At 43.1% G+C, this 16,126-nt stretch overlaps 1 protein-coding gene across 5 annotated transcripts in view; it reads right to left on the minus strand.

Moving 5' to 3' along the window:
* The window catches only part of LOC122927210 (cytokine receptor common subunit beta-like), a 73,255-nt gene that overhangs the window by 42,852 nt on the left and 14,277 nt on the right, over window positions 1-16,126 (minus strand). For 4 of the 5 annotated variants that reach the window (XM_044278848.1, XM_044278845.1, XM_044278846.1 and 1 more), the window contains exon 3: window positions 12,382-12,505. The exons of the other annotated variant lie outside the window; for it this stretch is intronic. In XM_044278848.1, coding sequence (XP_044134783.1) covers window positions 12,382-12,505 — 124 coding nt within the window. The remainder of the gene's footprint in view (window positions 1-12,381; window positions 12,506-16,126) is intronic. 5 annotated transcript variants of the gene reach the window in all.

Genomic DNA, 16,126 nt, shown 5'->3' on the forward strand with positions numbered 1-16,126 from the left:
AGCAATAGATAGAGTTGAGCAGACAGCTGGATGTTCAGGTTCGACGGGTTCTGCCAAACTTCACAAAAAAGTTTGAGTTCAGGACCCGAACGTGACCCCGAACCCCATTTAAGTCAATGGGGACCCGAACTTTGGAGCACTAAAATGGCTGTAAAAAAAATCATTGATAGGGCTAGAAGGCTGCAAATGGCAGCAAAATGTGGTTAAGAGCATAGCAAGTGCTCTGCAAACAAATGTGGATAGGGAAATGACTTAAAATAACATAAAATATGTAAAAATAAAAAATAATAATCTTGATCTAGAAGAAGGAGGTCCATATGGAGTAGACGATTGAGGAGGCGGTGGATGTGGCGGTGTAGGTGGAAGCGGTGGTGGAGGAGGAGGAGGAGGTAGCCTACACTGGTTTTTGTTTATGTTTTTTATTTAATTTTATTATTTTTTGTTTAAATTTGGGTAGACCCCAAAACATTGAGAAATATAGCCGTGCTAAACAAACGTTCAGACAATGCACTGGCTGCAGGGCAGGCCAGCACCTCCAAGGTGTAAAGGGCAAGCTCAGGCCATGTGCCCAATTTGGAGACCAAGAAGTTGAAGGGGGCAGACCCATCAGTCAGTACGTGTAGGCGTGTGCACACATACTGCTCAACCATGTCGCACGTCCCCGTGATGTCCACGATCCAATTGGATATCTTCTCTATCAACTTTTGATGTTCTTTTCTGCGCCTATCATGTTGATCACGGTTAGCGGCGAATCAGGGTTCCACGCCGGAGAGGGAGCGTGAGAAAGGGATACCACATACAAGGGAGGTCAATGGCTGCAATGTGATCGAGCTGAAATGTGGGACATGTTGTTAAAGCAGAAGCATCGAATGAAAGGAGGGGGCGAGCGTCAATTAAAGACGAATTTTAGAAATGTAAGTCCCTGTCACCTAAGTAGAGCAGGGGTTTTTCATCGGCAAAAATGGGTTAATGTCACCCAACAATGGAACAGATGATTTTTGAAACTGTTGGGCCCTGTCAACTATGCAGAGTCGGGGTTTATTCACGGCAAAACTGTGTTCATGTCACCCACCAAAACAGACGATTTTACCAAAATTTAATCCCTGTCACTTATGCAGAGAAGGGGTTTGTATACGGCAAAATTGGTAAAATGTCACCTGACAATGTAACAGACGATTTTCTGAAAATTGGGTCCCTGTCACCTATGCAGAGAAGGGGTTTATTCACGGCAAAAATGGTAAAATGTCACCCAAGAATGTAACAGACGCTTTTGCACCCTGTCCCTCTTTTGCTGTGCTGGTGCCTCTGTGCGACCACCGCCTCTTCCTCCGAACTAGACAGGTCACTCGCATGACCTTCATTCCATGTGGGGTCAAGGGCCTCATCGTCCTCCACATCATCTTCCAATCAGTCTTCACCCCTGCCCTCCTTGTCAGTCTGCACACTCCACCAGCAGCACCACGACCGGGCCACGTCCCTTATTTGACGCTCTCCACATTCTTTGCTTTCACCCACAAAACTAACAGATGGTTTATGTCAGGTGACAATGTAACCGCCAATAGTCAACAATTAGGCTCACCGAGAGTAAGGCAGCGCCGGAGTCATAAAGAGGAAACATTTCTTGAGGTCACACAATAGTGCGACAGGCGAATTTTATACAATTACTTCACAGTCACAAAAAATGTTCATTTGTCAACCAACAATGTAACTGCAGTATTGACTGGTTGTATTTGACTGTGACAAATGCAGCAAAGGCCCCAGATGTAGGGTATTGCAAAAAAATAGGTGTTTTTTTAAAACCCAGAATATAATTGAAGTATTTCAAGCTTGTATTTCACCGTGAAAAGTGCAACAAAGGCCACAACTTTATCTTGCCCAAAATGGGTGTTTTTTTAATACCAGAATATAACAGCGGTATCTAACGCTTGTATTGGACTGTCAGAAATGCAGCAAAGGCCGCAAATTTATAATCTTGCCCAAAATGGGTGTTTTTTTAATACCAGACTACAACAGCACTATTTAACGCTTGTATTTGACTGTGACAAATGCAGCAGGGGGCGTGGCCGGATGCCGAGCTGTGAGGACGTCTAGGTGAAGAGCCTTACAGCGGCCCACAGAACCGTCAGAAACAGACAACAGAAGCTGCTTTCCAACCCACTAATCCACCCTGGCAACATCTGGGCACCTCTCTCCGTAATGACAAGAGAGAAGAAGAAAGCGGCAAGTCCGCCTAAACTCACTGCATTTTTTTCTCCCTGCACAGCAGGGCACACAAGATGGCGCCGATTCGCGCCACTCAGAGCGCGCTTCACCGCCAGCGCTCCTGCGAAGCGGCTCACCGTCCAAGATGCCTCCTGAGAATTCACTGGGCACATCTCAGCAGCACCTTTACCACCTCCATGAAAAAGAGCTCCAAACTGTGAATAACTCTTCAGCCTCCTCCTATCCCACACTGGGGTCTGACAAAAGCCCTTCACCAATACCACAAGTCCTCCTACATGAACTTAAATCCATGTTTCAAGAGCTAAAAAGCTCTATACACAAAGATATTAAAGAAGCTATCTCTGCCATACATGCAGACCTAGTAGCAATTGGGAAACGCACGGCACACTTGGAGGATAAAATGGATGAATTTGTAGTGGCCCATAATAATCTTGTGGACACTAACAACGCAATGGAGTTGTTGCAGCCAATAAATTAAAACTAGCTGACCTGGAAGACCGCTCCAGGTGGAATAACATTTGCTTCAGAAATATACCTTAGTCAATAAAAGACTCTCAATTACAAGAATTCCTAAAGGATCTAATGGTGGCTATCCTCCCAGAATCTTCTGATAAAGATCTTATTATAGACAGAGCCCACAGGGTCCCCAAACCCAAGTCTCTACCTTCACATATACCTCGCGATGTTCTGGCAAGGATTCACTACTATCACATAAAAGAAGCTCTACTAAAGACAACAAACCAAAAAATATCCAGAAAGGTTTCAACAAATCTCTTTATTCTTAGACTTATCTCCTGCCACACTATCTCGGCGCAGAGAATTTGTAAACTACACAAAAATCCTGCATCACCTCAATATCCCTTATAAATGGGGATTCCCTGTGAAGCTGATAGTTCACAAAAATGGAGCCACACATGTCTTTATCACTCCAAAAGAAGCTGAAGCAGCCATAAAGAATTGTACACTTGAATCTCCACAAGAGGGCGACATAGCTCCACGTAACTCTCCTCCTAAGAAGAAACCTGCACTTCTCTCCCAAGAGTGGCAAAGAGTCGGCTCATCATCTCCCAGAAATTGAGCAGACGCTCCTGCGCTCCCTTTCACTTTCTTCACTTCAAGCTACTCATTATACGTGCTCTTCCCTCACCCACTGACAGCCTAAATAAATAATCTTCACACATTCTGCAGGAACAAAAATGGCTTGGTGGGAATTGTTGAATTGTTGATTCGTTGAATTAGACACTCAATTAGTTGATATTTTTTGCTCGTTACTGAAAATTCTCTATCCACTATTTCACGCTCCCCCCTACATGAAGCTGAATACTTCTATAAGTGACTTTTTTTTCCCCATGATTTGGACTGTTTTGTTTTGCCTGTTTTTAACCTTTTTTTTTTCTAGCTACTACAACAACAGTTATCATCTACAATCGAACACAAGGAACCATCTTCAAGAATACAATGTACCAGAACCAAGTTATCCCGACTCTACAAATCTACAAATAAGCAGTGATGGGCAGTTCGCAGTGTTCGCCCGCGAACACATGCGGGCTGCCACCTTAACTCACAAGTCCGGCGATGCACAGATAACCCCATACCTGTGCCTGTGCCGCGAGCCGGTCTGAAACAAATGCAGTCACCGGGAGCAGGCAGTTCTGAGAACAGCCTGATGAAGGCCCCTAAACTCTGGCATGGACAAGAGCCCTCCCCATGACTATAGAGGCCTGCCCAGGCTACAGTCTCTGCTGCACTCTGAAGGCCTACTTGATATTTGGAGAGTTTTGCATGTTAACGAAAAAGACTTTACATTCTTCTCAAACCCACATAAGTCCTACTCAAGAATAGACCTCTTTATATCTGACAAGTGGTTATTACAAAGAGTAACTAAAACTGCTATCCTTCCCATAACATGGTCAGACCATGCTCCTATTACCTTAGAAATTTCTGAACAATTCTCTCCGCATTCTTCCCCATGGCGTTTAAATAACTCATTACTAACAAACTCGACCTTTCAAGAATCCAATACCTCAACACTATTAGAATATTTCCAATTGAATGACAATGATAGTGTCATGCCCCACTCTGACGATGTGCGGAGGTCGGCCAGGATAGCAGCATGAGTTTAGTGTTTGTTTTGGAGCCGTGCTGGATCCGCCTCTCATCAGGTGCACTGGGTGGGGTCATTAGTTTAAATAGCACACCAGCCCAGTGCTCTGAGCGGATTATACTAATCATTGTGGTCTTGGAAGCTAGGAAGGAAGGTTGTCTGTCTGTTCCAGCTCAGAAAGATAAGTGTGATTCAAGTTTGGTTGTTTTGTGTCATCTCTCCCATCCAGGTTCTGTGCGAGCAGGCTGCTCCTATTTCCCCTCTTCACCATCTCAGGGAAGTTAGGGTTTTCTCAGCCCAGGCACGAGGACACATCACACCTACCTTTAAGGTCTGCATGTGGGCTGAGCAGTGCAGGGAAAGAGGTCAGGGATTAGCTAGGAGGTGACCCTTCCCCTGTCTCTCGCCCAGAGCCTGGTTGGTGGGTTATCTGTTAGTCTGAGTGCATGCCCGCTGTGACAGATAGTGTTTCAGACACCACCTTATGGTGTGCTCACAAAGTATTCATAAGGGGTAATTTTTTTAAAGTTGCCTCGATACAAAAAAGAAAGAGAACACAAACACTAGAATTGCTCATAAACAGACATAAAAAAACTAGATGAAAAATTCCAAACTACCTCTCATAACGACACCTTAATTAAACTCAAAAAAGCACGTTAACAACTTTATCTACACCTTCAAAATAACTACGACTTCCACCTTCGCAGGACTAAAGCCCTCCACTATTGCCAAGGTAATAGAGCAAATAAACAATTGGCCAGAAAGATCAAAACTAAAGGAACTAAATCCAGAATTCCTTTTCTTTATGATCAACACAAAAACAAAATTCTCAACCCTAAACTCATTTCTGAAGAATTTTCTAAGTATTATCGCGATTTATACAATCTCAACTCTTCATCCCCAGGACTACATCCTAATACTACCAATATAAACAGGTTTTTAGACTCCATATCCCTTCTCCAAATAACGACGCAGCAAATAAACATATTCAACAAAGAAACATCCGCTAAAGAAATAATGAAATGCATATCATCTTTAAAACTAAATAAATCTCCAGGTCCGGATGGGTGAACCAATGAATATTACCAGGGGCGTAGCTATAGGCTAATTGTCCCTGGTGCAAGAATTCAGTTTGGGCCCCCCTACCCTCAATACAATTTCCTAACACCACCAGACCCCTGCACGCCCACCGTGTCCATGCCCATATTGATGATGATGAACGGTCCATGGTATCCCGGCCTGGATTCCTGCTGACAGCAGGAGCGCACTGACGCCGTGCGCTTCATGCCGCCGCTGTACTAAGGTAACATGCTCGTATAGATCATACGAGTGTATTGCTGTAGTACAGCGGCGGCATGAAGCGCACGGCGTCATAGCAACCAAGGACACCGTGCGCTCCTGCTGTCAGCAGAAATCCAGGCCGGGATACCACGGACTATATGTGTCATTCTGCAGCATGGGAGGTACATAGTTCTTAAATTTTCCTTCACTTATCCTTTCAGTTTGCTTCATTATATGCCAGCAGGGCTATTAACATCGCCGCCAAGCCCGCCATTATTGCTCACACAGGGCTGGTCAGCACTGGAAATATGGGATTGCAAGTGCAACCCCTATGGGTGCAGTGACTGTCACCATATTGCTGTGAGTAACTGATGACATAGCTGCCGCTTGTGCTGGAATCAGTCACTCACGGCAATATGGCTTCTCCTCCGCAATATAGCTTCTCCTCCGCCGCTCCACTTCCGGCCAGTACCAGACAGGACCACTCCCTCTCCTGGATGAGCCTGTGCGTTTTTTTTTCTTATCAGCTGTAATGGCACTTTACTCATCTCCCACTTCCTTAGTTTATACCTCAGGCTTTTTATCATCCCCCTTCAGCATAACCAACGGTACACGTCAGGGATGCCTTCTTTCCCCACTTATTTTTGCGCTCATCATGGAACCCTTTGCAGAACACATTAGATGCTCCCCTCTAATAGCAGGAATCAAATCAGGCCCCCAGGAACATTGTATTGGACTTTTTGCAGATAACAGTTATTATTATCACTTCTAACCCTTTGATCTCATTAGAAGCCATTAGCAATATTATGAAATCATTTAGTCTAGCCTCTTATTATAAAGTAAATATATCCAAATCCCAAATTCTCAACTTAGACCTTCCTATCTCTACCATAACTCACATCAAGAACACTTTTGGATACACCATAGCTAAATCCTCACTATCATATTTAGGCATTGAACTTACCTATCCTTCCTCCAATCTATTTGAACATAACTTTATACGTTTACTGGAGACCATTAAAACAAGTTTATCTCTTCTGAAATTACAAAACCTCTCATGGTTAGGAAAACGGGCCTCTATAAAAATGATAGTTCTCCCCAAGATTAAATACATCATAAGAAATGTACCCATACACCTTCCCAGATCATACCTTAATAAGCTACACTCGCTTCTCACTCATTATTTATGGGGGAAAAGGAAGCCCAGCGTTAAATCTTCCACCCTTATATTACACACTAAACTAGGAGGAATAAATCCCCCCTCTCTGCTACACTATCACTAAGCTTTGATCCTTGACCAAATGAGATCTCTACTATTTAACGATTCATCTAAACACTGGGTTCAAATTAAACTACACAACGTAAAAACCCACACATTCTCAAATTACCTAGCATCTCAATCCTTCTTCAAAACACTGACTCTACTCTTAAAGCTATTCTTTTATGTCTGGAACTCTATCCCTAACAACACATCACTACTTTCTGAAAATTTGCAAAACTCACCTTTAGACATTTGCGAATTGGCCATTAACTAATTATCTCTGTCAAATTGGAAGACTGTCAAATTTCTAGGGTCGAACAACTATGGAATAACAATGTATGCATTTCTTTCTCCCAACTGAAAGAGAAATACAATATACCCTCCAAAGATTTTTTCAAATATCTCCAAGTCAGACACTTATTGTAATCACACAAATCAAATCTCCAAATCCAAATTCTGACAACAACAAATTGAAAGATTGGATACAATCTAATAATTTAAACAACAAAAGGTATCTCCAAAGATTATCAATTGTTGAAAGTCACATCCAACGACTCCGTCAACTACCTCAAAACAAATGGCAATCAGAGCTCCAAACTACTATCTCAGACGACCAGTGGACGGAATCCTATAACATCACTTCTAAATTATCGAAAAACATATTTTACCACTGGTACTTCATGCCAGCCTACTTAAATAGATTCCTCCCAGACATACCTCCTGAGTGCTGGAGGTGCCATAAAAACATTGGTACTTATACACCTATTTGGTGGACTTGTCCCATAAAAGTGGATCTTTGGAAGCAGGTCTTTGACCTCATATCCCAACTCTGTGTCACTCACATAAATCCTTCTCCACTATTGGCTCTCTTATCAATTGGACTAGGCGATTTCCCTTATCATTCTCGAACAATTACTGCCCACATCATCTTTACCACTAGACTAAAAATCACATTTTGCTGGAAGAAAGAAGAGGTCCCCTCTATTCGTAGAATTATTAGAGAAATCAACAACAACTGTTGGTATGAGGTAATGTACGCCCGTGCTCACAACAATTTACACATATTGGGATATCTGGCTAAATTCAGCTCACTGTCTTCTCCCTGACAAACTCTTCTAACCCGCTCCAATAGACCCTCTTCTCCATCTCTTTCTCTCTCATAAGTTCAGGGAACTTACTACCCATTGCTATTCATATTGCCATCTGGTACATACAAAACCAAATCTAATGAAACAGGGTCCTACTACCCCTTTTTCCAATGGTCACTATTATTATTCCTTTTGTTATAGTTTGATACTCCTGCATAAGCCTATTCTTTTGGAGATTATGATCACTCACATGTTAACTATATGTCTTACCTATTATTGTATTTACATGTATTCCCGCTTGTAGCGGATACTATGTCATTTTCTTTTACATGTTAAAATTTTCAATAAAAATTAAATGTAAAAAAATAAAATATATAAATGCAGAAAAGGCACCAGATGTAGGGTATTGCAAAAAATGGGTGTTTTTTTAAACCCAGAATATAATTGCAGTATTTCAAGCTTGTATTTTACTGTCACAAATGCAAATATGCTTTTCTGGTACACTGAACTTGCATAAAATGGCCGCCGACGCCCACCAAACTAATAGATGGATAAAAGTTATTTTTCTGCTTCAGTGGGCTCAGAGCAGGGTAAAACAATTGTGCACTGCACTCACAAAACAAAATCGCTGTAGATCGCTGAGTTAACAAGCACTTTTGATAACTGATTCTTTCCTATTCTCTCCCTCACAGCAGCAGCATCCTATCCCTACACTAATCAGAGCAGAGTGACTCCAGCTTATATAGAGGCTGGGACACATGCTGCTCTGGCCAATCACAGCCATTAGTAGGCATGGCTGTGATGGCTTCTAAGGGCACACGAGTTAAACGCTTGTTGATTGGCTTCTCTGCAGCCTTTCAAAAAGCAGCATTAACTCGCTGAACACCAAACTCAAACCCAAACTTTTACTGAAATGTTCGGGTTCGGGTCCACGGTCAAAAAATCCTAAAGTTTGGGTTTGCTAAGACCTAGTGATAGATCAATGCATGGCATGTGGAGGTGCGATCCATGTCTTTTTCTCCACAGTTTAGTATTAATTAAAGTATGACTGTCATATTATTTTTTTCCATATTTTGATAAAGGTGATTAGTATCACCTTAGTGGCCATATTAAAATTTTATATTAATTCTTCCTAAACCATTAAAATCATTCAATTTGTCCCAATAGCGCCTATTCTCATCTTACCCTAAAACTGCGTGGCTAGGAGAGGTCTGTCTATCTGTTGGCTGCGCTGGAGAACGGGAGACACACGAGCAGGCTGCCCTGCTACGTGCGCGCTCATATCCATTCCCGGAACTGAGAGCGCTGTACAGCCAACTATGATCTCACTGAGATCATGAAAACTCAAATCTCAATGGTATATTCTAACCCCCAGGTGTTCCCATGGTGACGGGACGCTTGCCTGGGGGTTAGAATATGCAGGGCCCGGCAGCTCAAAGGATTATACATTTATTAACTGTAATCTGTAACTTTAAAGGGCTTCTGTCATCCCCCATTGTGCAATTTTCATTAGCCGACATTAGCTATTTGCTAATGTCAGCTGAGTGCAATCATACATGTCCTACCTTTGTCTGTGGCTTATTTCTTGTAAAAATCATACTTTTATCATATGCAAATTTCTTCACTACCAGCAAGTTGGGCGTGTACTTGCTGGTAGCCGCCGCATCTGCCGCTTCTAGACACGCCCCATCTCCTCTTGATAGACAGGGCCAGCGAGCGCTCTCCTCCTCCCATTGGCCCCGTCTGCTGCTGAATTCCCACGCCTGCGCCGTAACGTTCCTCGATCAGCGCAGGCGTTCTGAGTGAAGGACGCGCGCTTGCCAGCTCCTTCCTCAGTGCACCTGCACCGATTATGTCGCACTACAACCGGAAGAGAAGACTGCCGATTATCGCTGATGCCGGCAGTCTTCTCTTCCGGGTGTAGTGTGACGCAATCGGCTGACTGAGGTCTGACTGGGGTCATTCAGATTGGGGTCTGAGCTGAGGTCTGATTGGCGGTTGGATCTGAGGTGTTATTGGGGTCTTATTAGCATTGGGGTCTGAGCTGACATCTTATTGAGGGTCTTATTAACATTGGGGGTCGGATCAGGGCTCCGAGCTGAGGTCTGAAGAACATTAGGGGTCTGATCTGAGGTCTAATGAAAAATAATTTTTTTCTTATTCTCCTCCTCTAAAACCTAGGTGCATCTTATGGACAAAAATATAGTACTTTTTCCCCCTACATCGTGTATGGTTAGTCATAGTGCTCAAAAAAGACATGAATTGTACAACTGTTTTTTTTTTTTAATGCAGAACAGTTCCAAGTCTTCTGTTTGTATAGCCTTATAGGCAAATGATTACATTTTGAATGCCTGCAACCACTGCTTGGAGTATTCTATAGGTTAGTATAGATAACGTCTGTTCATTTTTTTATGATAGCATTTTCTAATTTTGGGCTAAAAACTTTTTTTCAATTGTTCTTTATTAAAAATTTTCAACAGTTTTGGTGATATATATGGCTAAAAATCAGTCTATTTGCAGACTATCATTTCTGGGTTCTATCAGCTGACAGCTCGTGTGAAGCCTTATCTCTGATCTCCTGATCTCATAAATACTCATTATGGCTAAACTCTTAACTAACTAAGAATATGGCTTAAATGAGTGTTTATGAGGTCAGGAGATCAGAGATAAGACTTCACATGAGCTGTCAGATGTCACCACTCAGAGATAGTTTGAAAAAAGACAAATTTTTAACTGTATGTATCACAAGAACTGCAGAAATTTTTTAAAGAAGACCAATTGAAAACAATATTTATTTTTTTGGGTCCAAAATTAATAAAATGCAATCATAAAAACAAATTGACCTGAAAGTGTTCATAGCCTTTAAGAGCTTACTGTATATTTTATTATTATCCCCTTAGTTAATGACAATAACATTTTTCAAACAGTCACTAAGGGTTTTTATTCCTGAAGATCTACCTTTTGGTAGCACTACAGGTGGAGTGGGTTGTCTTTTTGATATCACAGTCAATAGCCACCACAGCATCTCATTAGGGATGGTGTTGCCTCTGTAAACCTCATGCTTCTACCATGATGCATTCGTCAGGTGTTGATTGTTGCTATTGTAGTATGCCAGACTTCAGAGTACTACAACTGTGAATAGTTATTGTATTGTGATGTATTTTGTGCATTTTACATGTTATGGACATTCTTTTCATTTAGGTAGTGAATGGCAATGGTTGGCAAGGAACAGGGCTAAACCCCCTATTCTTTCGCGCTTGGTAGGAGTGGACTGGCACTGCTTCCTGCCAGGAGGTGGAGTTCCTGTTCTGCTATGGACTGGAGAAGAAGCTCACATTTAGGCTCCTGATCCTGATCCGCTAAAGAGATCAACCTTATCTAAGCCTCAAGCGAATCCTTGAAATGAAAGACAGTAGAGTGAGCCACTACATAAGCATTTATTACAGGAACTGCTGTGAGGTGAGGGACTACGGCTAAGACACCCATCACCATACTACCACTGGGCCAGTACTACATAGTGCCAAACTGCCGCCACCCAACCTGCCTGAATATTCCTTACTAGTGCCAGAGAATATTGCACTAAAAATCTGCTGCTACTGAATGTCTTTGAAGTTCTAGAAGTTCTACGTAGCACTTAGCAATAAAGACTTATACGTTTAGTTCTGGCCTCATTCTTCAGTACTAAATTTCCATTGCACTGATCCCCAGACAGCAACAGCCAGAGGGACTACACCATGACACAACACTTTATCAGGTCCACTACCTTTCCCATCCTCTGCACTGGCTCCTCCGGAGCTCGCTGTACTGTGGCATCCAGTGACCTAAAATGGCCTCTGAATCTGTCATCTATAAACCAGGTCTGCCAAATTTTTATGTTAGCACACTTGTAGCTAAAATGATAGACAGAGCCAAATTAATAAAGGACTGAGGAAACGTGTTGACGCAAAACGGTCATGACCGCCTATGATGCCTGTGTGGCTCTCTGCACCCCTGCTGCCATTACATAATCTTTTGGATGAATATAAAGATCATTTAGAGTCTAGACGACTATGGTGCGTTCCATCATCATTACTTCATGCTGGAGTTTCTTGTGAACTGTGTTCCTGGTATTGAGCACCACCACTAGTCCATCAGGGGCCATTATTCCACCACGTTTTCGCCTATTCCGATGGACATTCCTGCGCTAAGCAGTGCCAGACAGTGCTTCTCTATATATTTTTGAATTCAGAGCCAAATTAATAATTGGTGTTACTATTTACAGTATGTAATATGGACAGCCACTTTGTGCATTTTGGATGAGTGTGGAGATAGATTTTACCTGCGAAATTGCATATCTCTGGGGTGACCTTCCATCAATTGTAATTCGTAATTACTATTGACAACATAAAGTAGCCACAGTAAATGGCAAAAAGGAGGTGACTTACTTGTCTCTTTCCATCAATGACATGTTCACATAATGTCTGGAAATTCGGCTTTCTGACCATGAACACGTTACAATGTCTTTTGAATACTGTAGGACACAGTACAGACTGTCTGTTAACTTAGAACCTGATGATAAAATAAGGGAGAAGAGCAGCATATTATTATAATCTATAGTGGCTCTAGTAAGCAAACTGAAATCTAATGGGAACCCAAATAAGGTGCCATATCAATTCGTCTCCTGATGTATCTTTTGTCAAAAGAACAAATGGTTGGACCATTATAGGCACCACATGTCTACAGCCCAATCTGCTGAAAAATAAAGCAGAGACCTGACTGATCACTATGAGGCCCAGTGTCCTGGAGCTTAGCATAGGAATGCAGAGGCTGCTGTAGCCCAAAAGTCTTGGAGCCTCAGGGACCTAAAGGTCCCCTGCCACATAATATAAAGGACACATGATAGGTGGAGGACCCTGGTACAGAACTTCCATTGGGGCCCAGGATCTTGAAGTTATCCCTCTGCCAGTGTCTCTGTAATAACATAGACCACAATGAAGCATTTTCATAAGGATTTAGGCACTTAAAGGGGATCCCCTTGCATCATGTGGGCATTTTTTCCTGACATAAGGGAAGAGTATATTCTAACCCCCAGGCGTTCCCATGGTGACAGGGACGCTTGCCTGGGGGTTAGAACATACAGGGCCACGCCGCTCACAGGAGCACATTTATAAACTAATCAGTAACTTTATTTTAATCATTGACATCGCTGATCTCTTCACCTGGATTGGATTTGGATACCTTACTCTGTCTTAGCTCCGGTAACGGTAACAGCAGGCAGTGCGGGCGGTGCTCACTCACTGACGTCACGAGCTTGCTCCTCCCAATAGGCGGCACAGGCGCGTGACGTCAGTGAGTGAGCGCCGCCCGCACTGCCTGCTGTTACCGTTACCGGAGCTAAGACAGAGTAAGGTATCCAAATCCAATCCAGGTGAAGAGATCAGCGATGTCAATGATTAAAATAAAGTTACTGATTAGTTTATAAATGTGCTCCTGTGAGCTTCGGGGAGGGGGATCTGTGGTGGATGGCACTATTTAGGGGAGGGGGACCTGTGGTGGATGGCACGATTTAGGGGAGGGGGTTCTGTGGTGGATGGCACTATTTAGGGGAGGGGGATCTGTGGTGAATGGCACTATTTAGGGGAGGGGGATCTGTGGTGGATGGCACTATTTAGGGGAGGGGGATCTGTGGTGGATTGCACTATTTAGGGGAGGGGGATCTGTGGTGGATTGCACTATTTAGGGGAGGGGGATCTGTGGTGGATGGCACTATTTAGGGGAGGGGGATCTGTGGTGGATGGCACTATTTAGGGGAGGGGGATCTGTGGTGGATGGCACTATTTAGGGGAGGGGGGTCTGTGGATGGCACTATTTAGGGGAGGGGGATTTGTAGATGCCACTATTTAGGGGAGGAGGATCTGTGGATGGCTTTATTTAGGGGAGGGGGATCTGTTGATGCCACTATTTAGGGGAGAGGGGTCTGTGGTGGATGGCACTATTTAGGGGAGGGGGATCTGTGGATGGCACTATTTAGGGAGGGGGAATCTGTGGATGGCACTGTTTAGAGGAGGGGGATCTGTATCTGTGGATGGCACTATTTAGGGGAGGGGGATCTGTGGGTGGCACTGTTTAGGGGAGGGGGATCTGTGGATGGCACTGGGGGGGGGGCATAAAATTCTTTTTTCTATGGGGTCCATGCATTTCTAGCTACGCCCCTGATCAGACCCCCACTTATCTGATACTGATGACTTAACCTGAGGAGAGGTCATCAGTGTCTAAGTTTTCAAAAACCCCTTTGATGATTGCTGTGGAGTAAGTGTGCTTTCTCATGTGTGACTGTGCTTGTTTGTGATTTTACACATTAGACTTTTGTGGTTTTATAGAAGTGCAGTGAGTTAGCAGTTTAGCAGAATCACATATGAAAATCTCCACCTAATCACCACGCAAGAGCTTTGCATGTCTTTCTGAGCTTCTATTGTGCTTTTCACAGAACAACTTCCTCTCACCAACAAAGTAATCTCATAATAAGGGTTAAACCCATGAGATACATGTAATACATGCAATAGAGTCCTCGTCTAAGACTATATAAAACAAATGAAAGATGTAACCTGAAGATTCTCCCCCTTTCATGCAAAACCTGCAATGGTCTCCCACATACCATGTGCCATTAATAATACTGGTGCCTTTATACCCCCTAAAGCGCCACAGTCAGCGTTTCCCTGCTCCTTCTGCCCATCCCCCATAGCCATGCATTTTCACCCCTGTATCCCTTTAGTATAGTTGTACAGGTCATTATGGCTGGGTTTAAATGCCATGGCTGACACAAACCCTGCCAACCTGTGGAAGCCAATGGTAATGCCTTAGTTCTACCCACAACACCATTTAGCCATTGGTCGCACTGGTGGATGGGGAGTCCCAACCTACTTATAAAACCCAACCTACCTGCAAAATTTTAGTCCCTAACAGGTGGTATTGCATTTATTTGATGGAAACCACCTCACAATGCAATACCATCATCTAACACAGCCTGAAAATGCCTGATCTTAAAAAAAAATGCATCTGAGTGTGATATTCAGAATCGAAAGATCTCCAAGAAATTTTTCATTTCCGTCTTCCATATTGCCCTAATCTAGGATAGGTAAGAGATATATAAATATCAGTTGTGCTGAGAGTTGCGCTTTAGAGAGGCTGAAGACTTTATGGCATTCCTGTATTGGGCAGCAAATTTAATGCATCATTGTACAATTGTGGCGTAAAAATCTTAATAGATATGATACTTATATACAGGAAGGCTCCACTACAAATGGTCTTTCCTTTATCCTATGGGAGGCTTGAACATGGGTATGACGGTGGACCTCCAAAGTAATTGGATTCAATGGGTGGATAGAATGGCCATGGGATCATCTAGGGTTTACATTACTTCCATGGTTAAAATGTCTTGCAAGAGGCATTGGTGGTAGTTTCTGAACTATTGCCTATTTTTAATAACAATTAAACTCCAATTCAAATGTGCCTGTTTTCCATCTACAGGCCACATTTAGGTGCACCTGTGAGGCCTGGGCCATATCAGTCAGTCTTGAGTGGGACTCGTAGACTCCTCCCTCCTCCCATTGCTAGCATGGTTACATGCTGGAGGTAACTGGTGAGCTGCTTGTGAGTCGGCCTCATGCTCCTGTAATCTGCCCACTGGCTCCTGGTATCGCCCATACGGCGCAGGTAGGAGAGCGTTAGGTCCCGGGCTACTTGAGAAACCTTGACGTGGTGCCCGGGCTTAGACATGTTCTACACCGTAGGACATGTTGACTAATCTCTCAATTTTAAAATCAGTTTGAGGGTTTAGTGAGACCACAGAGTGCACCTGTATTTGTTGTTGTTTTGTTATATTGTTATATTGATTATTACATCCGCACTTGTTACCTTGTGTGAGATGTCTATTGTGGTACTTGTGGTTCGCCGCGGGCATCCTCCACCGTATGCATTTTGCTGGGGATCGCCATTAGCAATGGGCCACAAGTGCAGGATTTGCTCCCCTATATATATGCACGACTGCATGTGGGTTTGAGCACCTCCTGCTAATACCACCTTGTCTTTTTTGGTTTGTATTTTTAATAACAGTACATAAATGAACATTGTTTTCATGAGATTTACTTCTAGGCTATCTTATATTACCGCCACCGATGTTATCTTCACAAT

Source organism: Bufo gargarizans, chromosome 2, assembly GCF_014858855.1.
Source record: "Bufo gargarizans isolate SCDJY-AF-19 chromosome 2, ASM1485885v1, whole genome shotgun sequence".
Taxonomy (NCBI): domain Eukaryota; kingdom Metazoa; phylum Chordata; class Amphibia; order Anura; family Bufonidae; genus Bufo; species Bufo gargarizans.